General features: G+C 37.9%; 1 protein-coding gene across 3 annotated transcripts in view; it reads right to left on the reverse strand.

Annotated features, from left to right (window-relative positions):
- RAP1A (RAP1A, member of RAS oncogene family) overlaps positions 1-25,080 on the reverse strand; it is a 55,617-nt gene that overhangs the window by 11,424 nt on the left and 19,113 nt on the right. Inside the window, exons 1-3 of one of the 3 annotated variants that reach the window (XM_023757067.1) lie at positions 19,205-19,222; positions 2,303-2,386; positions 345-413 (exon numbers count right to left, since the gene is read on the reverse strand). In XM_023757067.1, coding sequence (XP_023612835.1) covers positions 345-413; positions 2,303-2,359 — 126 coding nt within the window. In that variant the 5' untranslated portion in view covers positions 2,360-2,386; positions 19,205-19,222. Of the gene's footprint in view, positions 1-344; positions 414-2,302; positions 2,387-13,047; positions 13,071-19,204; positions 19,223-25,080 lie in introns of those variants that run through there. The other 2 variants (XM_006092537.3, XM_006092536.3) reach the window with 2 other exon arrangements.

Below are 25,080 nucleotides of genomic sequence, written 5' to 3' on the forward strand. Positions count from 1 at the left end.
CGGCTGGCCGTATTCGAGTGTTCTAATCAATCATACAATTAGTAGCTCACTCTCAAAATAGGTCAGTAGGATTTCGTAAGACTTTGACTCCGACGCTATAGCAATACATCATTACCATGCAAAACCCACAGTTTACATTAGAGTTCACTCTTGGTGTTGTACATTCTACGATTTGGGATAAATGTATAATGACATGTATCTACCATTATGGTATCATACAGAATCCAACAACCAATTTTTTATAGTTTAAAGATAAAATTTCTTTAAAGTTATTATATAACTAAACAAACTTTCAGTCACTGGAAAACTTCAAGCATTAAAGTTACTTAATTTTCATATTTTACCTTTCTGTAGGAGTCTTCTATCGTGGGGTCATATTTTTCAACAAAAATTCCCTGAACAAACTGAACTGTCTAAAAAAAAAAAAGCAGAGAAAAATTAAAGAATTAAAAAAAAATCAACTCCTCTAAATGTTATTAACCTCACAATGTGGTAAAGATTAAATGAAATTATGTGAAAAGTCTGGGTAAACATCTTTCAATATAAGGACATGCTAATACATAAGAGTAACTTACTATGGAAGGAGATGATCATGTTCAAAACTGTCAGCAGTGTTGTTGCTGACACCACACTGCTAATTATTACATATATTACGTTTTAAAATGCAACAAAGATACAAATAACGACACAGATTCTAATTTATTAAAAAATGAAAATTATCAGCAAACTCCCATTACTCCTCTGTATTTCTATATATAACTTTTATCTCATGCTCTGAAAGGAGACAGACGTAAGGTTCTAAATTTTAAAGTCTTAAACCAGCCTTTCTAATTTTGGGGAAAAGATAGAAGGAAATTAAAATGTACTAGATTTATTAAATTTATAATCACATTCAAATTTCACATTCACACCAGCTGAGATTCAAATGTACACCATCCTGATTCTGAAGCCTTATGCTTTTCACTGGAAAATGCTGCCTACAAATCTTTTTCAGATTACCTACTTATCTCTAGGATTTCTGTAAAGCGCAGACTAGAAACTAGGTATTTTATCATTTGACAAATGGAAAGAAATACAGAAGATGACTGTGAAATATTTCCTGGACAGCTTTAAACAGGATCTGGCCCATTAATCCTAGATAAAAGGGTAAAGATGTGGGCTGAGAGTCTGACACCAAGTTACCCAGAGGAGTATTTTGAACATGATTTTAGCTTGAGCTAACTAGATGAACTTGAATATAGTAAACTTCAAGCATCTTTCTCTTACTAATCTCCTCTTCTTCAAAGGAAACTCAGGATATAATCACACCAAGAACTTTAAACTTCCTAATATGCTTTATGCTAGAGCAGAGGTCCCCAAAATATGGTTCAGGGCAGAGGGTTAGAAAAACACTGTTTTCCTGCCCCTGCCCCTGCCCCTGCCCCTACCCCTGCCCCTGCCAGGTGGCTTGGTTGGTTGAAGCACCATCCTGTACACCAAAAAGGTTGCGGGTCTGATCCCCAGTCAGGGTGCGCACAGGAGGCAACCCAATCAATGTTTCTCTCACATCAATGTCTCTTTCTCTCTCCTCCCCCCGCCCCCTCTCCTCTCCTCCAAAATCAATGAGCATATCCTCAGGTGAGGATCAAAAAAGTCCTAATCTGGCCCTAGCCTGCTTCTCACCTCATTTCCCTCTACTTTCCCCCTTGCTCATTCCTACCCCAGCAATTTCGACTTTTCTCTTAGTTGTTTAAATGCTAATTTAGGTTCACTTGTCACCAATTTGTACTTTTCGTTCAAAGTCATCTCTCTTGCAATTATAATCAAGTGGTTCTTTGTTTAACTGTGTATTTATCACATCTCTTCCAGGATGATGTAAGCTCTGTGCAGGACCGGGATGACTTGTGTTCACTGTCACAACCCCAGTGCCTGACATTGCAGAAGCTCAATAAACAGTTACCAAATAAATGCAGCATGCATACAAAACATGGCCTTCGCTCCACTGGTATCTACAGTATCAGTGTAGTCTCTCCCAATGAAATGTAAATTCCTTAAAAATGAAAACAATCTTATTTCTCTTTGAATCATGAACACTATAGTAGGTAACCAATAAATACTTGGTAAATGAAAGAATGAACGAGCCACCATTATAAAACTACACATCCATGGTTATTGAAAGAATCCCTGTCCCCTCTGGGTCAGATATAAGCATATAAAAAACACTGGCACCTTTTCTCTTTAGTGACTTGAGGTTTCAAAGCAAAAACACAGCAATATTCTTCTTGTATTATACTAGTTGGTTATAGTTAGGTGGCTAACTTACCAGAGCAGACTTCCCCACGCCTCCTGAACCAAGGACCACTAGCTTGTACTCACGCATGGTGTGGTCTGTTTAAATACTGACAATCTGGAAAAAAAAAAAATCAAAGATAACTACATATGCTAAGATTAGCCTAAGAATGTACAACTGCTACATGAAATAATGAGATTTTATTTTTGTTTGCTTTCCCCCTTAAGACTATCAAAGCGAAGACAGAGGTTGCACCGTAAAACCATGCAGATTTTAACATCACTTTATAGGACTACTGCCAAGCATTTTACTTCATTAAAGATCATTTTTGACTAGCATCAATCATTAGCCTGTTTGTTACTTCTAAGAGTGTTTGATCAGAAAATAAGATTAAAACTAGCAGTTATAAGTACAGTCATAAACTCAATTATTTATGAAGCTCTCATTTAAAACAGCTTATGTACTTTTTTGAAGTTTACTCATGAGCTTTAATATAATGTACATACATGCTATGTAATTTGCTTAAAATAGCATATAGTAATTCTATACTATTTTGTTCACATTATTACATATAGTTGAACTACGTAAAATGTTAACTCAAAAATTATTAGGATACAAATGGGAGATTAGAGATAATATCATTAAAATTTTATATAGGTGGGTAATATATATTCCATAAGGCCCAAATTGCTAAAGAGAAAAAAAAGAAATATACCCTGATTATCTTAAAAAGTAAAAAAGGCAGGAAAGTATTTCCAATGGCCATGATGGAATATGGAGGAATGAACTTGCCATCCTAAAATAACAGCAAAATACCAGACAAAATACATAAAAACAACTGCTTTCAGACACTGGTCGATAAGCAGTATAGGACTGTGATCTCCGAGAGGTGGGAGGAAATGAAGTGAGATCTACAACGGCCCTGGCTTTCTGCTTGAAGGCACTTTTCAGACTGTGGTGCAGGGAGGAAGAACTCAAGCAGAGACCAGAAGCATATGAGGGAAGAGATTATGCACAGAGAATTCCAGAAATCTGCACAGGGGTCCACTTGAGTCTATGGCCAAACACTAAGCAGGGCATTCAGGATGAAACTCCATGAGGCAAGGCAAAGAATAAACAGGGATCTACAAGCTGACCAATTCCCAGAGTGCTGGGAAATAGGGGAGTTCTGACCAGAAAAGTCCTCCTTGTTGAAATACAGAAAATTAATTCAATCGGAAGATTCATACTTGAGAAGCAGAATCACTAGAGAAGAAGAATTCTAGATGCTTCCTAACAAAGCTCAAAAACAAGTCTCCGAAGAACAGAGCCAATCCACAGGTAACTCAACTGCCTAACATAATAAAACCCCAAATACTTTAAAACATGAAAAAAAATTCCATCGTACAATGTAAAATTTACAATGTCTATAGCATCCAATAAAACATTAGTAGATATATGAAGAAGAAAAAAAATGTGACCTGAAAATGAGGGTGAAATGAGTCTACTGTAACAGCCACAGAAATGAGATTATGTAATGAGGTCACTAAAACTATTATAAGCATATAAGTATGCTCAAAGATTTAAAAGAAAATATGAGGAAATGATAGAAATAAAAAAGAACCAAAGTAAATTTCTAGTGTTCAAAAATAATATCTGCAATGGAAATATCACTGAATGGGATTAATAGCGTATTAAATACTGCAGATGAAAATTTCAGACCTAAGATGCAGAAAGCAAAACGGTGATGATGAAGAGGGTAAAGAGAGAAGTAGAAGGGGAAAGGGAGAAGGAGAAAGGAGAGAAGAAAGGTAAAAGAAAGAAGAGAACCACAGGACAATATCAAACTATCAAAAGTATTTTCCAAAATGATAAGAAATATAGATCAACAGATTTAAGAAACTCAGTAAACCCTCTCCTCAGTATAAATACAAAGAAAAGTACAAGGCACGATAATTAAATTCCTGAAAAGTTGTCAAAAAAGAGAAAGTGTTATAAGAAGCGAGAGAAAAAAGTTTAGATGAATGCTAAATACAATGAATATATTCTTCAAAAATGAAAGTAAAAGAATTTTTTCAGATTAAAAAAAAAAAAAAAGCTGGGGGTTCACCAGAACACGTTTGTAACAAGCAAAGGAAGTTCTTCAGGTGGGAAGAAAATGCTGAGACAGAAACTTAGATCTACATAAAGGAATGAACTGTGTTGATCGATGCAACAACATGAATGAACTCAAAAACACGCTCAGCAAAATAAACCAGACACAAAAGAGTGAATACTGTATAATTCCGCTTATATAAAATTCTACAAAAGATGAACTTATAGTGCCAGAAAGCTGCTTGGGACCAGTGGTGGTAGGGTAGGGGTGATGACAACCAAAGAGTATAAGGGAACTTCTGGGGGTGATGAAAATGATCTGTACCTTGACTGTGGTGGTGGTGACATGGGTGCATGCATCTATCAAAACTTACTGAACTGTGCATTTAAAATAGGTGCATTTATTACATGTAAATTAGAGCTCAATAGAATTTAAGAAAATTCAATGGGGGAAAAAAGGGAAATTTCTCAGAGAGACAATTATATACATAGTATTATGAACTGAATGTGTTTCCTGCAAATTTTTTTTCTTTTTAATCCTCATCCAAGGATATTTTTTCCATTGATTTTTAGAGAGAGTAGAAGAGAAAGGAAAAGACAGAGAGAAATATTGATGAGAGAAACACATCAATTGGCTGCCTCCTGTGTGCGCTCCACCAGGGCCCAGGGAGGAGCCTGCAACCAAGGTACATACCCTTGACCAGAATTGAACCCGGGACCATTCGGTCTGCAGGCCGACACTCTATCCACTGAGCCAACCCAACTAGGGTTCCTACAAATTCTTATGTTGAAAACCTTCTCCTAATCCGATGGTATTAAGAAGTGGGGACTTGGGAGGTAATTAGGGTTAGATGAGGTCATGAGGGCAGAACCCTGATGAATGGGATTAGTGTGCTTAAGAGCGATCCAAGATCTCAATTCTCTGTCTGCCTTGTGAGGATACAAGACAGCCAGGGCGCAGGTCCGCACCAGACACCTCATCTGCCAGTGCCTTGATGTTGGACTTCCCAGCCTCCAGAAGTGTGAAAAACAAACTTGGTTAAGCCATCCAACCTGTGGCAATTTGTTACAGCAGCCCAAACTGTTAAGTAACATAGCAAGGATGAATCAGTAGACTATGCAACAGACATAATGGCGAATATGATTGTTGCTCTGAATCAAACATTTTCAAAGCATCTCCTAGGTATCAGTTCAATACGAGGTGCCAGGGACATAAAAATCAAAAGCATATGTTTCCCATCCTCAAGTAGCTCACAGAGGAAGAAAAAATAACTACCACATGATGTGAACAAAGTTATCAGAAACAAAATTAAAGGGGTGGAGGATCAGAGGAGAGTGCAGTTTTTCATGCAAGTTACATAACAGCTAAGTAATAACTAAATAGAAATGCTCCAAGTCTGTAGGGAAGGGCATTCCAAGCAGAAGACACACCTTGAGCTAACACTCTACACCATGAAATAGAGAAGATCCAGGGAAGACCACGTCGTTCGGTGTGGTCAGAACACAGGGTATAAAAGGTCTGAAAAATGAGGCTGGGTATGGAGACTGGGCAATGCTTGCAAAGGCATTTGCCATATTAAAGAGTTTACATTTTATCTAGTAAGCAATGGGGGGGGGGGACTGATTTTTTTGAAAAGTAATACAGTTAGATATATACTCTGGAAAGGTAACTGATAACAATATATAAAATGGACGGAGGAAAGAGACACTAGAGGCAGGAAGAAGAGTTATGGGGAGCGACTAGAACAGCTCAGGTGGCAAGGACAGAGGCCTGCACAGCAGCACTAGGCTGAAGCGGGAGCAGTGCTTTCGTGCGAGGGGACTCCGCAGCCAACTAGAGGTTATTAAGGTGAAGGAAGAAGTCAATGGTAACTCCTAGATACCTAGCTGGGAGAAATTAGGTGGCTGGTAGCATACCTCCCATTAAGATAGGAACTACAAAAAGAGGTTTAAAAAGAAAGTTAATACTTTCAGCCAAAAATTTGTTTTGAGAATCCTATGGGAAAGCAGGTAGAGTCTGGAAGCTCGGCAGAAACCAGTGGGCTTGAGGTATAGACGTAGGAGTTGTTATGGAAAAAGGTAGTTGAAACCAAAGATGATCAATCCAGGGGCATTTATTCAGTGAATACAGAAGAAAGGTTGGAACTGAGCTCTGAGAAACAGCCACATATAGATGGATAGAAAACCTGAGGAAAAAATGAAGTGGGAGAGGTATATTCTGGACCTGGTCACCCTATACCTCTGTATCAAGTGATTCTCCCATTTCTATAAAAAAAAAAAATACTGACAATTAAACACAAGAGCATGTATTTCATCCAGACAGATCTCCATATCCATAACTCCCTTTCTAGGCCCCAAGTGATTCTTAGTCTTAGGACTGCTGTCATTTCAAAAAGAGGTGATTTCATTCAATCCAAAAATGTGTATCTTTCAAGAGGGAATCCTAATATAGTAAGGTTCACTTATACTCTCCAAATTACCTCCTAGGGCAAGGGAATTTGGGAAAAGCACTCAGACATGGCCAAATTATTTTGGGTATTCTGCAACAATAAAATATTTGGCCGATCCTCAACTCAAGTGGCAAGATAGTTAAGTTCCAAAGTCATATTTTCTTTATAAATAAATACCATGGCTTACAAATGTAAGTCTATATGCACACATGCAAATACAAGAATGTATAGCTCAGATGAAAAGACACACACACAAATACCCAAGGAATAATGTGAATTAATATTTTCTTTTAAAGGAGTTAGTTCTAACTCATTACTGCCAAGTTTGAAAACCACTATGTTCTTCCAAGCAAATCCCTTGCCTTTTTATGGAAATCTCTTGTGCCCTGCACTCTCAACACAGCACCAGAAAATTTCTCACTCTGGTTAAGATTCCCTGACAAATAGGAGGACAAGAATAAACATTACACTATGTTTAAATTTTAAGTCAATCTTGAGTCTCTAACATGGTCCAGAGTTATAATATAGCAATTTTTCATTCTTTCTTCAGCAAAAGCTGAACTAAACTTCACAAAATAATATATAACTTCTTGTCATTTTGACACAAATCGATCCCAACTTTGTTTCTGTTTTTAAATATGTAAACTAAGTACAAGACAAATAGTTTCTCCACAAGTAAACCTACAAAACAAAATTAAAGAAATTTTAGAGAAAAAAATTTACATTAAAAGAACACTGAAGGTAGTTTCTTAGCAAGAGGTTATTTTGCTGGTTAAATATTTATAGAAGCCATCTATATTTTAAAACTTAAAACTGACCACAAAATGCTGAGGGTAGGGCAGGGGGTGGCTAGTGATGAGTAAATATAGAAATCATGGTTAAGACTTAACTTTCTGAAATAAAAAACAGTGTTCTTCATAGTACATCATAATGGAAGTTCAACTTTTTTTGTAACATGAAATCACAGTATTTTCTCATTGAGAAAATCTTGATATTTTCTTCTTATTCTTCTCAAGACAAGTACTTTGGGAGGAGGATGCATACAGAGATAAAATGATGAGTCATATATACTTATAAAAGAAGCTTATAAATTAGTCTTCACACTCTGAGAGGCCAACATGGATTCCCAACAAGAGCACACAATCACAGATTTGAGGAAAACAATTTGACAGGGGCAATAAATATAATAAACAGAACAAAATTCAAAGAAAACAGAGTTAAGAGGGTCTATAGAAGACTGTAAAGTAAATGTAATATCCTTAAAGAAATTTGTGAAACACACATTGGGAAACTTAGGAAATAAAAAAAAGTTCAGTAGATGGGCCAAAAAGAAAAACAGACATAGCTAAAAAGCAAGTAAGTGAACCAATCTACTGAACCCACCAAAGGAATGAAGAACAAAAGGACAGAGAGAGAGAATGTATGAAAAGAGGTAAGAAGGATAAACCCCAAGTTCTGCCAGCTCTCTGACAGAAAGTCTAGAAATCGAACAGAAAAACCAAAGAAATTATAGAAGAACATTTCCAGAGGTAAATAGGAAAGTTAGGACTCTTCAGATATAAAGTGCCCAGTGAATGCAATCATCATCATCATCATCATCATCATCACTACCACCATTATCATCATCAGAGATTCACAATTGAAAATATTGTAGTGAAATTTCAAACCACTAAAAGTGACGACAAAATCCTAAAAAGTTTCTAGAGAAAAAAATATATTCCTTCTCCCCTTGAATATGGACGGGTTTAGTAAACAAAACTGTACGAGTGATGTCTGACTTCTGAAGCTAGAAAGAGTACCAGAGCTGTCAAGCTGCCCTGAAGCAGCCACTTGGAGAGACCACAGAGACAGAGTGGCCTGAGGAGCCCTAGCTGTCTGAGTCCTCCCAGAACAGTGAATAAAGAAGCCTTCAAGATGACCCCAGACAGTCACCATCTGACTACAACACCCTGGAGACCTCAGGCCAGACCCACCCAGCTGAGCCACTCCCTAATTCCACAGTTAAGAAACTCTGAGTGATAATACATAGTTATTGTTTTAAACCACTACATTTTGGAATGGTTTAATAACTAAAAACAGAAGGAAGAAAGGAAAAATAAAGGAACAGATGGACAATTATAAAATAATAGAAAAATGTCACGCTATCCAAATATATCAGTAATCACATTAATAAGTATTCAATAGGAAAAAATTAAAATACAAGGCAAAATATATAAAGCAAAAGTTGACAAAACTAAAGGGAAAACTAGGCAAATACACAATCATAATTAGATTTTAACATTTAACCCAACAGATATATATAGAACACCACACCCAACAACTGCAAATTACACATTTTTTTAAGTGCACATGGGTCATTTACTAGAACAGACCATGCTGGGCCACAAATCAGGTCTCAACAAATTTCATAGGACTGAAATCATACAGAGTATATATTTTAACCATCATGCAATTAAACTAGAAATCACTACATAATCTCAAAATGTTTGTATATTAAACAACACAATTATAAATAATACAAACAAAAAGAACTAAATAATATCTACACTAATAAAAGAGAAAGATGCAAATTGACCATACCTTTCAATGACCCACAACCAATCAGGAGTATGCAAATTAACCCAACAAAGATGATGGGTTAATTTGCATACGCAGGCACTGAGCGGCCGGGGGTGGGGTGGCGCTTGTGTGCACACGCCGGCACCAAGCGGCCTGGGTCCTGGGGACGGGCGTCCTCAGGACCCAGGCCGCTCTGAGCCTGTAGGCCCGCAGCGCCTGGGATCCCAGAATGACCCCCGGCTACTCCGGGCCTATGCGCGCAGGTGCCGAGCAGCCAGGGGTGGGGCGGGAACATCCCCCGCAGTGAGCAAGCAGACAGCAGGGCCCTGCTTGCCGCTGTGGCGGCAGCGAGCCAGAGAGCAGACAGCAGAACCCTGCTTGCCCCTGGCCCCGGCAGCGAAGGGCAAGCAGGCCCCCACAGAGAGCAGACACCAGGGCCTGCGGGGGCATCAAGCAGGCAGGTCCGCAGAGAGCAGAGAACCACGGGGAGCAGGCCTAAGCCATCAGTAGGACATCCCCTGAGGGCTCCCAGATTGGAGAGGGTGCAGGTTGGACTAAGGGACCCCCTGCCCTTAGTACACACACACAAAATTACTGGAGTTGGTAACCCAACAAAAAATGGAAATGACTCAAGAAATAGAAAGGCACAAGAATAAAAAATATGGCAACCACATAAATCAGCAAAAATTATAGCCAGAATCTAATTATCCCTATAAAATATATACAAAAATCTGGAAATAAAACTCATAATTTGGAAGGAGTTAGAAAGTAAAGGTAAGTTAAAGTTTTCCTCTTGCTTGGGGAAAGGATAAGTATATTGAATCTCTATACATGCATGTTGAAAAATATAAATCTAAATGTGAAAAAGGTAATGTCAAAAACTGGGTAATATATAACCTAAAAATCACTACAGGAAAAATGGGCAAAGAAACTTGACCAATTCAACCAGAATTAGAAAATGAAAAACAAACAATATTAAACAAAGGTAAACAAAAGTAGTAAGAGTAAGACAAAACAGATCAGTAATCCCAACATAAAAAAAAATCCTTCTAAATCCTAATTTTGTAAACCACATGATAAAAGCTTAAAAAAATAATACTTAACTTACATGTGGCAAATCTTATCCCCCCCACCCCATCCTGCCCCACAGGTGAGGAAGAAAAAAAAAGGAACACAAATTCTGTTTTAAAAGATATTTATCCATCAATTATTCCCAAATAAATCTTTACCAAAATCTTTGAAATTCTTCAACAGTTCAAGTAAAGGATCAAAATATTTAATTCAACCCTCTACCCTCTTACTTATTCAAGAGTCAGATTTTTGGCATGTTTGACAAGTGGTCTTGAAAGGCTTAATATGTTTTATGACAACACATGCAATAACCTACCGTTTGAAATTATTCCTTAAACAAAAATGTGTTAGTGAGTACACTTTTCTATTATAATAATCTCTGTAGCATCTGTAGTTATAGCTCCTTCTTTATTCTTATTATTTATGCCCTCCCTGTCTTTCTTTTGATCAATCTTACCAGGTTTGTTAATTTTATGTCTTTTTAATCAACTTTGGCTTTATGAATAGTTCACTGTAGGCTTGTTTTATATTACTTTAATTTCTGCTTTTAAGTCTATTGTTTTCTTTTTTCTTTTCTTTTTCGAATTTAGACTAAATGCTTAGCTATTTAATTTTCAGTCTTTCTTATTTTGTAATTGATATCTCAGATAGTCCACCAGGGATCACTTTCCTTCTACCTAAATTCATCTTAGTGATGTTCCATTGTCAGTTTTTATTTATCTGAGAACTTATGTTACCTACACTCTTTAAAGATATTTTAGTTTCAATAGTTATTTGTTCTCAGGACACTGTAGTTATTATTCTGTTGTTTTTAACTTTTTCTTTTAATAAATCACCCTAATTATAGATCTTTTGAAGTTAATCTGTTTTCTTCCTTTGGCTATTTTTAATATTTCTGATTATGTGCATATTTATGAACTGTTTAGGTTTTGATTTTTATCTAGTCTGCTTAGGATTTATTTGGCTTCTTTAATTTGTGGTTTTGCAGTTTATAATTTTCAATTATAATCTCCTCAAATATTATCTCTACTTGATTTTTCTTCATATCTGGGTTCTCCTTAGATAACTGTCAAGTCTTCTCATGCTCTTCTATTAGTTAGGACATAGACTAGGCTGCTCTAATAAGAGACCCTATTGAGGTTTAAACAAAATTCAAGCATTTTTCCCTCTCATATGACAACTGGAAGGGACAGTAAGGGCTGGCTTGGCAGCTTAGCAGTCTAATAGAGCTAAACTCCTACATCTTGTTGCTCTGTCATCCTTGGAGTACTGCCCTCTTCCATGTGACTAAAAACAGTTCACCACTATGTCTACAGTCCAGTCCACAGGAGATAAGGAAGAGGAAGAGAAATGCCTTTCCTCTTACAGGCATAATCTATAAGGTTAAAACCTATGCACGCATAACTTTCACTTGCATCCAAATTGCCAAACCTTGTCATATAGTCAAACCTCACTATCACAAAGGCAGTGAAATGGAAGCTGTAGCTGGTCAGCAAAGCAGCCAACGAATACAGCCATTACCTAGGAGACATGAATCAAGGGAAATCAGTAATTTCTGCCACAATTTTCCAATTCTCTTTTTTTCTCTTACATATTTTCCATTCCTGTCTCTTTATTTTGGTTATTTTTCAGATCACCTCCCAGTGCACTAATTCTCTAGTCTAATCTATTATAAAACCAATCTAGTGAATTTTAAAACTTCTATTTATATTTTTATTTCTAGAAGGTCTCTCCCCAACCCCCAGTCTCATTCTCTTTCTCATAAGCAGTATAGTGAAATGTTTAGAAGCCTGAACTTAGGCTACACTCTATCTATTTAGAATCCTACTCTACCACTTACTAACCTGACTACAGCTTTTCCTCCTAAATATTAAACACTTGGAATGCATCTAATTAATATTAGAAGGAAGATTATCTCACAGTATCCAAAAATATTCCATACTATGTGCCTTCGGGTAGGACATGTGATGTCAAAGATAAGGTTTACTAAATTAGGTTTACTAATTTATGCTAGGTATAGCTAAGTATATTAATTCTAGACTCTTGATAGATACACTTCTATAGAGGTATTTATTTCAACATTATTCTCTCACGGGAATTACCTCATAAATTATATAATCCAGCTGTTGCCAACTGGTGGTCCGTGAGGTCCGAAAGGTTGGCGACTGCTGATATAACCATAATTTTAAAATTTAAGACTAACACAAAAACAAGCCATAACTAAAGCATGAATTTAGAATAATTTCTAAAGCAAATGGCCTTTCACTAAATTTCTGAATCATTATTCTTTAAAAACTACCTCATTACTCAAAACCAGCTGTAATGCTGTGAACCTTCTTGAAGGGAAAGTAAAATGATGTGACCAATAGCAACTAAATTTTATATAGCATTGTTTCACAAAGGTTTTTTCCCTTTATATTTTTTAGTTCGTCAAAATCAAAGCTGTAGAGCATTATCCCATTACAAAGATGAGAAAAGCATACAAAGTTTAACTTGGATTAAATGACTTTGGAGAAAAGTATCCAGGAGGCTGTATTGTCTCCTGATTCTAAATGTCATTCTCTTTTCAATGTATTATGCTTTGCTATAAAAAATAACAAGAGCATACATTTACTGAGAGCTTACCATGCTCCAGCACTGTTGTAAGAAATTCTCACAAAAAGCTTATGAGGTAGGTAATTTGCCCAGGCCACACATCTAGTGAGAGAAGCCACGATTCAAACTCATAGGTAGAGGAGTCAATGAAGGACAAGCAGCAGCAGCCAGGGAGGCAGGGAACACCACATATGTGGTTTCTAGGAACAAAGAGAAGAAACTATTTCAAAGAGGAAGTGATCAACTGTTACTTGCTGCTGACGAGTCAAGATGACTGACAACTGGCCACTGGATGTTACTGGAGACTCGATGAGCTCATTTCAATGAAATAACCTAGGGGCAAAAGCCTGTCTAGGTTCAGCCAAGACTGGGCAATAAGAAATGGAAATCATATTACAGACAATTTTTTTAGGAGTTTGCTTAAAGAATAGAGTAGTGGGGTGGTCACTACTACAAAGGCAAGGGGACTTGGATTCAAGTGGGTTTTTCTTTCATTTATTTTTACAACAGGTAGAAGTAGGTTCATCAGACATTTAAGAGCTACTCTATAAATGTCCAGAATGACTACTATTCTGACGGCCAGGTTTACTGCTTGACACTAGAGGTTACAGTGCTGTAATTCTGAACCTTGCTTCTTTTCTCTTCAAACATTACCTCACCATCTTTCTCCAAGGTCATCAAAATTTTTAATAAAATTCTTTAACAAATAGCCCTTCATAGTTCATAATCTATATATATAAAAACCAAGCAACCGGAACGACGGAACCGGAATGACCGGTCACTATGACTCGCACTGCAGAGGCCAACCGGCCCGATCAGGGCCCAATCAGCCTCCCTCAACCTCTCACAGCCCCCGCCCCCCCTCCCCCGCGCCGGCCTGGCCCTCGATTGGCCCCCCCACCCTGATTGGGGGCGGGGCCGGCTGGCCAACCTCCCGCCAGCCCTGCCTAATGGCCCCCATCAGGGCAGGCTGGCCGACACCCACCCATGCACAAATTCATGCACTGGGCCTCTAGTTTAGTTATAACTGCTAAGGACCAGGTGTCAGTGGATTAAGGCAAAAGATTGGGTTTAGAAATGAAAGTTCTGTTGTAAGAAAGTCTCTTATGCTATTTATACCTGATATATTCTGGTTTCCTTTTAAATGAAAGTTAAGAAAGTTTATAAGTATATGTCTAAAGGATAGGTAAGTATATAATAAAATCTGGTAAAAGCAATGAGAACATCAGGACTTGAATTGAGAACACCTATCATTAAGTGCTGGCTCTATCACTTACCGGCTGGAAGACTTTGGACTCCTTAACCTCACTCAATTCTCATGACCTATCAATAACAGCATAACACTTACTGAGGGCTTACTATGTGTCAAGCATAATTCTAAATATTTTAGTTTTGTCAACTTATTTAAATACAACTCTAGTATGTTATAATCACCACTTTATATAAGAGACAGCATACAACCTAGAGAGGTAAAATAACTCATCAAAACTCACATACAAGTAGAAAATAGTAGAACCTGGAATTGAACCTAGGCTTTCTAACTCCAGTGCTCCCATCCTGGCATTGGAATGATACCATCTATCACATAGGTGTGGTAAGAGCATTAATTGAGGCAATACACATGAAAGAACTTTATAAAGTGTATGAGTTAAAATTGGTTAAAAAAAAAAAAGATGGTAGCAAATTCCTCAAAGTACTGAGAATTAAAATCCTTACAGTACCATGGCAGATAGCCCTTAGGTCTTGCTCTCTGGTTGGAATTAAAAAATCCTGCCTTAGGCTAGAAAACTATACAATTTCTTCCATGAAAATGATAGATCAAAGCGTGATCTCTCACAGGTCAAATCAGTTAAATATTCCCGTTTAAAAGCCCCATGAAAACAAGAGACTCAGCTTCTTTCTTCTTCTTACATCTTGCCATGTCTTCCTCTTCTGTCAAACTCCAGTATCTTGGTTTATACCCCTCCTTTAGATCTGTAATACCATATCTACTTCCTTTTTCTCTCCAAACCCTCTATGCCCTCTGGAGTGCATTTCAATCCCCAACTTCAAAGTTATATTCACTAGCTTATGCTTTTAGTTTTCTCTTATTTACGTGATCTCTCATTACTTCTTTTATAAAAGCTACTTAGCCTCTGATCACATTTTTTTTTAGATATAAACTTACATACCATTAAACTCACAACTTAAAAGTGTACAATTCAGTGGTTTAAAGTATATTCACAAGGTTGTACAATCATCATCACTAATTCCAGAACATTTCCATCATCCTAACAAGAAACCCTATATCATTAGCAGTCACTCCCCATTTCCCTGTCTCTCCAGCGTCTGGCAACCACTAATCTACTTTCTGTCTCTATGGATTTGACAATTCTAGACATTTCTATAAATGGAATAGAGTATGTGACCTTTGGTGTCTGCATTGTTTCACTTATAATGTTTTTCAAGGTTCATCCATGTTGTAGTATGTATCAGTACTTCATTTCTTTTTACAGCTGAATAATACTCTATTTTATGACTATACCACATTTTGTTTACCCATTCATCAGTTGATGGACATTTTGACTACTAGGACTAATAATACTATGAGTTTATATGAACATGTTTCCAGTTCTCTGAAATATTTACCTAGAGTGAAATTGCTACATCATACAGTAACTTTGTTTAACCTTTTAAGGAAGTGCCAAACTGTTTCTACAACAGCCTTACCATTTGCCATTCCACCAGCAGTGTTATGTTCTAAACCTGCCAACACTTGCTATTGTCCATTTTTTAATTATACCTTCCCTAGTGGATATAAAATAGCATCTCATTGTCATTTTGATTTGCATTCCCTAATGTCTCTGGTTACATTTTATTTTATGGGATTATATTCCTCTAATTCACTGTCAGCAAACTTTTTCTGTGAAGGGCCAGTTAGTAAATATTTTATGCTTTGTGGGCCACATACAGTCTATATTACATATTCTCCTGTTTTTTTTTTTGTTGGTTGGTTTTTAAACAGCAAAAACAAAAGCCAGATAGCTTGAGGACCATACAAAAACAGGCCTTAAACTGTAGCTTGGCAACCTCTACTCTGATTGTTTCATAATTATTAGCCTTGCCTTCTCTATCAATGTCAATTTTGTTAAAAGCAAGGTAAGAACTATTTTGTATTCCTTCATAGTGATCTGCACAGAGCCCATGAATAGAAGAGTAGAGGCTCTAAAAATACTTGAACTGAACTTCTTGCACAATGAATGTTCCTAATTTAAAAGAATATTATGTATCTCTCCACAAGTATTTATACAGTATAAAGCTTCTAGTTTTTAAAATGATTACTAAAAGTAAAAAGTCATTTTTCTTTTGAAGGTGGGCAGCTTAACTAAGAATATTGTAAGAAAAAAGTTTCATAATGCCCTTTGAATCAAAATTATATTTCACCAGTTAACTTATTAAATAACTTTCTAACACCAAATGTATTGTAAGGACATACTTCTGAATCAAATATCTCTAACCCTAAAGCTACAAATAAATTAAAATGACAGTAATATACTATGGCAGAACTTGTAACATTACATACAGCCCACCAAAAATCGAAAGGTGCATATTTCCAGCAAATGTGAAAAACCAATAATTTCAACAACTGAGTTTTACATTCTGGAAATTATAGGCTGTTTGTATACAAGCACTCTGATATAGAATGAAAACTAATGTAAGAGCCAGCACACATAACCAGCTCTTTCTCTCTGGGCAAGTCACTGAACGTCTTTGAAGCCCACATTTTCTTATCTTTAAAAGTAGGAGTTATTCCATTTATCCTATCTTGTTCACAGAATTGTGAAGATCAAATGAGACAAAGTTTATAAAAAGCACTCTACAAATATTACTCATATTGTTAGAAGAATTCTAAACCAAAACCAAGTTTTCCATAAATAAATAAGTAAAAGTGAGTTCTCGGAGTCTTCATAGTTGTAACAAGTACTTTTCCTAATGGCCCTAATGACATCAAGGAACACTACGGTGATTCTTTTTGAAGGCTTTCTAGCAGAGGAACGGAAGTCAGCACAAACTGGTCTCACATTCTGAATGGCATAAAGCAGTGGTTCTCAACCTTCCTAATGCCGCGACCCTTTAATACAGTTCCTCATGTTGTGGTGACCCCCAATTTCATTGCTACAAATTGAACATAATTAAAGCATAGTGATTAATCACAAAAACAATATGTAATTATATATTTTTTCCAATGGTCTAAGGCAACCCCTGTGAAAGGGTCGTTCGACCCCCAAAGGGGTCGCGACCAACAGGTTGAGAGCCGCTGGCATAAAGGTTAACCAAATGCATAAAAGCACACAGACCAGTTTCCCAGGTCTTAGAAATCTAAGACAACATTCATTCTTTTGCATCTTTAGCTTATTTTAGCTAAAAGAAACAATGTGCTAAATATTCCTTTAAACACTGAACTGCCTGCTAAACATCCAATTGGAACTGAACAGTAACCTCAAAAATCAAATCAGAGTAAGTAGTAAAGTTTTGATTTAACAGAAGAGATAATAAAGCAATGGTAACATCTAATATTCCATGGTAAGTACTTTATTTTAAATATATTTTTTGTTGATTTCAGAAAGGAAGGGAGAGGGAGAGAGAAATAGAAACATCAATGATGAGAGAGAATCATTGATTGGCTGCCTCCTGCACGCCCCCCACTGGGGATCGAGCCGGCAACCCAGGCATGTGCCCTTGACCGAAATTACTGGGGCACTTCAGTCTATAGGCCGACGCTCTGTCCACTGAGCCAAACCAGCTAGGGCCCATGGTAAGTACTTTATACAGGCCATAACATTGAATTCCATGAATATACGGTAGGGGTACTATTATTATCATTCCTATTATAGCTAAAGAAAGCGAGGTTAAGAAAAGTATCTTACCAAAGATATCAGACAGTAATTTGCATAGGTGGGATCAGAATTCAGGCAACATGACTCTATGACTACCTAAACTGCTGTTTTTTATGAAACTTTTTTCAGACTTCATTTTTTATGTAAAAGAAAAAAAACCCCAAAACAAAATCAACCTAACGGCAGAACGACCAGTCACTATGACGTGCACTGACCACCAGGGGGCAGACACTCAATGCAGAAGCTGCCCCCTGGTGGTCAATGGGCTCCCAAGGGGGAGCGCTACTCAGTCACAATCTGGGCTCATGACTGGCAAGTGCAGCGGCAGTGGCGGGAGCCTCTCCTGGGGGGAGTGGGCCTAAACCATCAGTCGAACACACCCCCCAAGGGCTCCCAGACTGCAAGAGGACACAGGCTGGGCTGAGGGGATCCACCCACCCCCGCCTGAGTGCACACCGGGCCTCTAGTTACCTATATTCTAATACCAGTTTCTTAATTCTTTCAAGTTCAAAATGAAGCCTGTTTCAATAGGTTTCTTTGCTCACAGTGGTGGAATTATTTTATTTTACTTTTAATTGATTTTTACACAGAGAGGAGGAAGAGAAGGAAGAGGAGGAGGAGAGACAGAGACATCGATGTGAGAGGGAAACATCGATTAGCTGCCTCCTGCACACCACCCACCAGGGATCGAACCACGGTGTGTGCCCTGACAGAGAATCAAACCAGCAACGTTTTGAGCATGGTTTAACACCCAAACATACTGAGCTACTCTGGCCAGGGCTTCAGAGGGTTATTTTGAGTAAATGAGTTAGTACCTTGAAAACACCCTTACAAATGTGCCTAGCATGGAATAAGAGCTCTTTTTATTATTACCCTCTTTATCTAAGTTATTCTTTGCCCAGTGCCTCTATTCCATGTATCCTGTGTTCCCCCCAAATCAGCATGTATAATCATCATTCATGAATGAGTCGCCTGATAAACCTCTCTTCATTGCTAGAGAAAATACCATTATGTAATTGATGCCACTAGTACAAATACCCGAAATCTTATCTGGGCCCTCGGTATTAAACAACAATCTTTTTACCAACCATAGCTCCTTTTATCAAGTCCAGTCACTTTTCCTCAAGTCCTACTCAGAAGATAAAGTTGTCCCTCCTCACATTTATCGTCAACTCTCCTACCTGGCCTCTATAATTCTGTCATGCAAGCTAGAAACATACAAGACATACTCCACTCTATTCCCATATACAATTAACAGCCAAGCTAGTTCTGTGAATTTTATCTCCCAAATGTTTCTTTAAATTGTTTACCTTTTTCATCCTTATTTCCACTGTGATAATTAAGGCCTGCATCATCTCTTAGACAAATCCTTCCATAGCAAAGAGATTAAGGAGAATCAAGAAAATGCAAATATCAGAAGCTGAGGAAGATATAATATTGTGATTGCTTTTCAGCCTCCAATCCTGTATCCCTCAAATCCATCCTCCAATGATCTATTTAACACACAGCTCTATTGTGGTTCCCCTGCCTAAAATCTTTAAATAGGATATACCACCCTCTCCCTATAAGTTCTTAACTTTTTAGGTTAATAGACTAGCCCCTCTTCCCACCAACCAGGGATGTACTCTAGAAAGCACAAGAATTTCTTGAAATGCTATGCAAAAAAACAGAACTATTTTTCTTAAGCATAAGTACAATTTTATGGAGGGGGAGAGAGCCAAATATGTGGTGCAAAATTTTCAAATTCTCAATGGGATCTATGACCCCCCAAAAGATTCACTGTTCTAGAGGATAAGGCCCAAACTCATTACCAGGCCTGTGAAATTTTCCATGATCTGGCCCTGATCCATGTCCGCCTCACCAGCTGTCCCTCTGTGGGCAGATATCAAGAGTTGGTGTGAAGCGGACATCTGTTATTTTTGCATGTCTAGTATCTCGTCCTCCTCCTTTTAGAACAGCATCCCGACTCTCTATTGGAAAATAACCCTTGTCTCCCTCACTGCAGTTTTGGTGGAAATGTCAATCAAGGTGTCCCATTCTCCAATGGGCATGGGAGACATCTCACCCAATCTCCAGCCAGGCCAATCAGGTGGGATTTCCTAAACCGAATCATGAGCAGAACAATATGAAGATAGAAATCCTTAAAGCTGATTCATTCTGACTGTAGTACACTGCTGTTCCCGCTCCCTAGGTCCCAACCCCTGCAGACTCCCCTGGTTCTCCTCGGACTTCCTGAAGCTTGCAAGCTCATTTCTGTGCAACCATTTTAACCATTTGTTCATCCATTTATTAGAAAAACATTTATTGCCCTAGCCGGTTTGGCTCGGTGGATAGAGTGTCAGCCTGCGGACTGAAGGGTCCCAGGTTCGATTCCGGTCAAGGGCATGTACCTTGGTTGCGGGCACATCCCCAGTGGGGGGTGTGCAGGAGGCAGCTGATCAACGTTTCTCTCTCATCGATGTTTCTAACTCTCTCTCTCCCTTCCTCTCTGTAAAAAATGAATAAAATATATTTTTAAGAAAAGAAAGAAAAACATTTATTAACTATATGATGGTTAGCTGTATATGTCAACTTGGCTAGGCTATAATACCCAGATATTCAAACACACACTAATCTGGGTGTTGCTGTGAAAGTATTAAGTAAATAACACCTATGTGGTAACATCTGCAATCAGGCGACATTAAGGAGATATCAATAATGTTAAGGAGGCCTCATCCAATCAGCTGAAAGACCTTAAGGGAAACACTGAGGATTCACTGAAGATTTTGTCCACAAGGCTGCCAGAGTTCCCAGCTGGTCTGCCCTACTAATTTTGGACTTTGTAGCCCCTATAACAGTGATGGCGAACCTTTTGAACTCGGCATGTCAGCATTTTGAAAAACCCTAACTTAACTCTGGTGCCATGTCACATATAGAAATTTTTTGATATTTGCAACCATAGTAAAACAAAGACTTATATTTTTGATATTTATTTTATATATTTAAATGCCATTTAACAAAGAAAAATCAACCAAAAAAATGAGTTCGTGTGTCACCTCTGACACGCGTGTCATAGGTTCGCCATCACTGCCCTATAATCACATATTCCAGTTCCTTGAACTAAGTCTCTCTCTCTCACCCACACACAAAATGTGTATGCGTATGTATATGTATTGTGTGTGCGTGTGTGTGTGCGCGCATGTGCATGTATCCTCCTGGCTTGTTTCTCTGGAGAACCCTAACACAAACACCTACTACAGTGGTGCTGAGAATAAGACAAAATCTGTTTCTGTTGCTTGCACCCCAAAAAATCTTAAGTACAATTATATACTGTATGTCACTGTTTGAGGAGGACAGAGTCCCCAAAGAGCTCACTGTGTCACACAATATGCTAATAGTTTAAGATCAATCTGGGAGTAGAATTTTTAAAGTTCTAAACCTGAATATTCTAGATCAGCGGTCATCAACCGGTGATCCGTGAGGTCCAAAAAGTTGGCGACCGCTGTTCTAGACTCCTTCAAAGTATGGGGGAATTGAGAAATGAAGGCATGCTTAAGAAAGGGTGCCTACAATTGTTGTGCAGGTTCCTTTACTCTACTTCAGGGATCAGTAAACTATGACCAGCAGACCAAATCTAATCCACTGCCTATTTTTGTGTGGCCTGTAAACTAAGAATGGCTTGTACTTACTTTTTTCTTTTTTTAAAATATTTTTATTGATTTTTAACAGAGAGGAAGGGAGAGGGATAGAGAGTTAGAAACATCGATGAGAGAGAAACATCAGCTGCCTCCTGCACACCCCCTAGTGGGGATGTGCCCACAACCAAGGTACATGCACTTGCCTGGAATCGAACCTGGGACCCTTCAGTCCGCAGGCCGACGCTCTACCCACTGAGCCAAACCAGTCAGGGCGGCTTGTATTTTCTTAAATGCTTTTTAATCAAAAGGAGTACTTCATGACACAAAAAAATTATGTGAAATTCAAATTTAAGTGGACACAGCCATGCTCATTTGTTTATATATGTGGTCTATGGCTGCTTTTGCCCTTTAACAGCAGAATTGAGTACTGCAACAGAGACTGTATGACCCTAAAAACCTACAGTATTTATCATCTGGCCCTTCCAGAAAAGTGTTTGCTGACCCCTGCTTTAGCTCATTGGAGAAAGCATTAAAAGAGTGGGATATGTTAGAAAAGAGGGTAGAACATTTGTATTATTCATTAAGTATTTGCCATGTACAAAATACTGCTTTGAGCACTGTACATATATTAAAATTTTTAATCTTCGCAACATACCTATTAGGTGGAGACTATCATCCCCATTTTGTAGATGAAGCAGAGAGGCCAACACAAACTTGCCCACGGTCAACATAAATTACAGAACCAGGACTACAACCCAGGCAGGCAGTTTGGCTCTAGCATCTGTGTGGTTAACCACAACACCACACTGCTTTATCACTCATCTTGTCTATTGAATCTGTCCTGCATTAATGATGCTGATTCTCCTTAGAACTGAAGTATGACACTCTATAGATGAACCCACACTAGAATAAATGATGTCTGTGGCATGCACTCCTTAGAGAACTGGAAGGATTACAAAGACCTGTGCCTATCTTCTTTCTTGAAGGCAGAAAGCTGAGGAATCCAACCTCCTTGGATTCAATCATTGCCTTTCCTCAAACCATACTGGAACTCAGAAGCTCAGGCAAGTTTCTAGATGCAGGCTAAGATAAAGCATGTTCTCTTCCCACGTGTCTTGCCTCATCATCATCATCAATTAAATAAAATCTCTGAACTGTGGAGCCAGGATATGGATATTTCTCAAATCTTCTCCGTTAATTCTTTTGTAGAGCTCAGCCCAGACTGAGACCCACCACTTTTCTCCATTCAAGGAGAAGAATGGTGGTTAAAAAAACACAGGTGATGAGAAGAGCAAGGGTAGAGATGGAGGAACTTGACAAAACTTGTCTGTGAAAATGGAGCTTTTATTCGGTGCCCCAGCACGCTAGTGAAGAACACTTCTAGTCTTCATGTATCACCTCTACATCTGACAACTTAAAGGGAAAAAAAGCAGGTATGAAAACAAAACTAAATATTTCTGTATATGCATGTATTCTTAGATAGGAAATTCCTATAAGGACACAGAGCAAACTTATAACTATTATATTTTCTTCTTTGTACTTTTTACTTGATCTGTATTTCTTTATAATGTATTGTTTAAAAATAATGAGTCTATTTTTAAAAGTGGGAATAAAATGATGTTTAAGGATTACTTTAATTATACTTTGAATAGGAAAATTACTAAATAGCTAGTAAAAATTACTTGATGCTTTCCTGAAAAGCAGTTTACTTTTTGTTGGGACACAAAACATAAAATCCGCCACTTCTATGTGCAGTGGAAATGTGTACTATAAATAAACCTACTAAAGAAACTTTTCCACCAGATACCTGTACTGAAAGTCTTACTGGGTACTAATTTATCACAATACTTTGTGTGAGGGGAAAATATTTTTAAAAATGAGAAATAGTAAAATGGAAACATTTACAAACACCAATGCCTATCACACATTCTAACTTTTATAATCAATAATAAACTCACATAACATTTAGTTAAAATCAAATATCCTCCTGTGGACTATTCATTAAATGAATTTGAAGTTTCCGATATGGCTTCAGGCTTCAGAAAACCAAGAATTAGGCAATGGGGGTGGTAAGGCAGTATCTAAGCAATCAGACATGCTTGGCCAAAGGTTTAAAGTCATAAGGAGCTAGTGCTCAAGCGTGGGTTGTCATGCTTGCTGCTGTCATCCTGAGTAAAGGAACCAGTTTCACAAGATGGTCAAGTTAAATTCTGCATCAAAGAATAAAATCTCTAACCTGGTTAAACAGCAAGCCTCAATAGACAAAATCACATGTGAGATGCCAATTTTTTAAAACATACCATGCAAAAAACTACCACTATCATGTGGGAAAACACTTGTTTATCCACTTTGCTAGATGAAGAACCATGCCCCAAAGCAAGGGAAACCTCTGTAAGGAGCGTAATAAACTAGCTGTGATGACAACTCAACTCTCAGAGGCTACTCTCAGGAAACAGTCCTGTCTGAATTGCCCAGGTACTGACTATCATTTGTTATCTGTATATAGAAAAGCCTAAGTGACCGTTAATGACCAAACGACTGAATGACCAGACGAACAGCCGGTAGCTATGACGCACACTGACCCAGACCTTGCTGCTGGAGCCCTGACAGCCCGAATCTGGTTTACCTGCACCTGGACCCAGACAAGAGGGAAGAGGAAGCCCGATTCCTTGTGGAACTGGCCATTAGTTAGCTTGCTGCTGGGGCCAACCTCCTGCAGTCCCTCCCACCCGGCCTGCACAAATTCGTATACCAGGCCTCTAGTATTTATTATAATTAGCGATAAACTGATTCTTCGAGAACATTAAGGCCATTTGAAAGTCTCATTCAAGCATGTGTCTAAAATAACAAGGTTAGCTCATGATAGAATCAGCTGCCTCAAAAAATTAGTGTTTTTCTAAACTGAAAAACCTTTCTACTTTGATAAAGCATAATTTTTTTCAATGTTTAATGGTTTTCCATAAAGAAATCTGCTTGAATCCTGCAAACACTAATCAGATTGAGAGTCTGTAAAAGTCAGGTGCTGATTCACAGAAGTGCTTAATATAGTATTCTGATATTTTTGAGCTTTACGAGACTGTAAGCCTCAGAGAAATGCCTGAATAATTCTGAAGACAATATGTAAAGGAACTCTGTAAAAATTAGCAGGAACGTATAAGATATCTAAAATAAGGACATTACCAGAAATGCAAAAAGAGATAATATATCTCCTCCCAAGAGGAATAAAAGTTAGATAGCAGAGAGAGTATATGCCTAAGATACTTCAATCAATAAACCCAACATTAAAAGGCATCTCTGACAGAAATGTGTAGTTCCAGATATTCCCAGAAAGCTCCCAGCTCAAAAGCTCACTTGTTCACTTTGCAAGTCAGGTGCTTTTAGCATTCTGAATCACTGCCAGGCAATAAAAGGTCTCAAGCCCAAACATGAAAATCCTCAAAAATCTGTATTATTCCAATCTAGATAAAATACATGTACTTGTCTTTAAATAAACAAACAAACAAACAAACAAACACTCCCAAACTAGGCAAACTTAAAACTGTAACTTGTAATCTGAAAAAAATACAGGG

The sequence above is a fragment of the Myotis lucifugus genome, unplaced genomic scaffold (assembly GCF_000147115.1).
Source record: "Myotis lucifugus unplaced genomic scaffold, Myoluc2.0 scaffold_101, whole genome shotgun sequence".
Lineage (NCBI taxonomy): Eukaryota > Metazoa > Chordata > Mammalia > Chiroptera > Vespertilionidae > Myotis > Myotis lucifugus.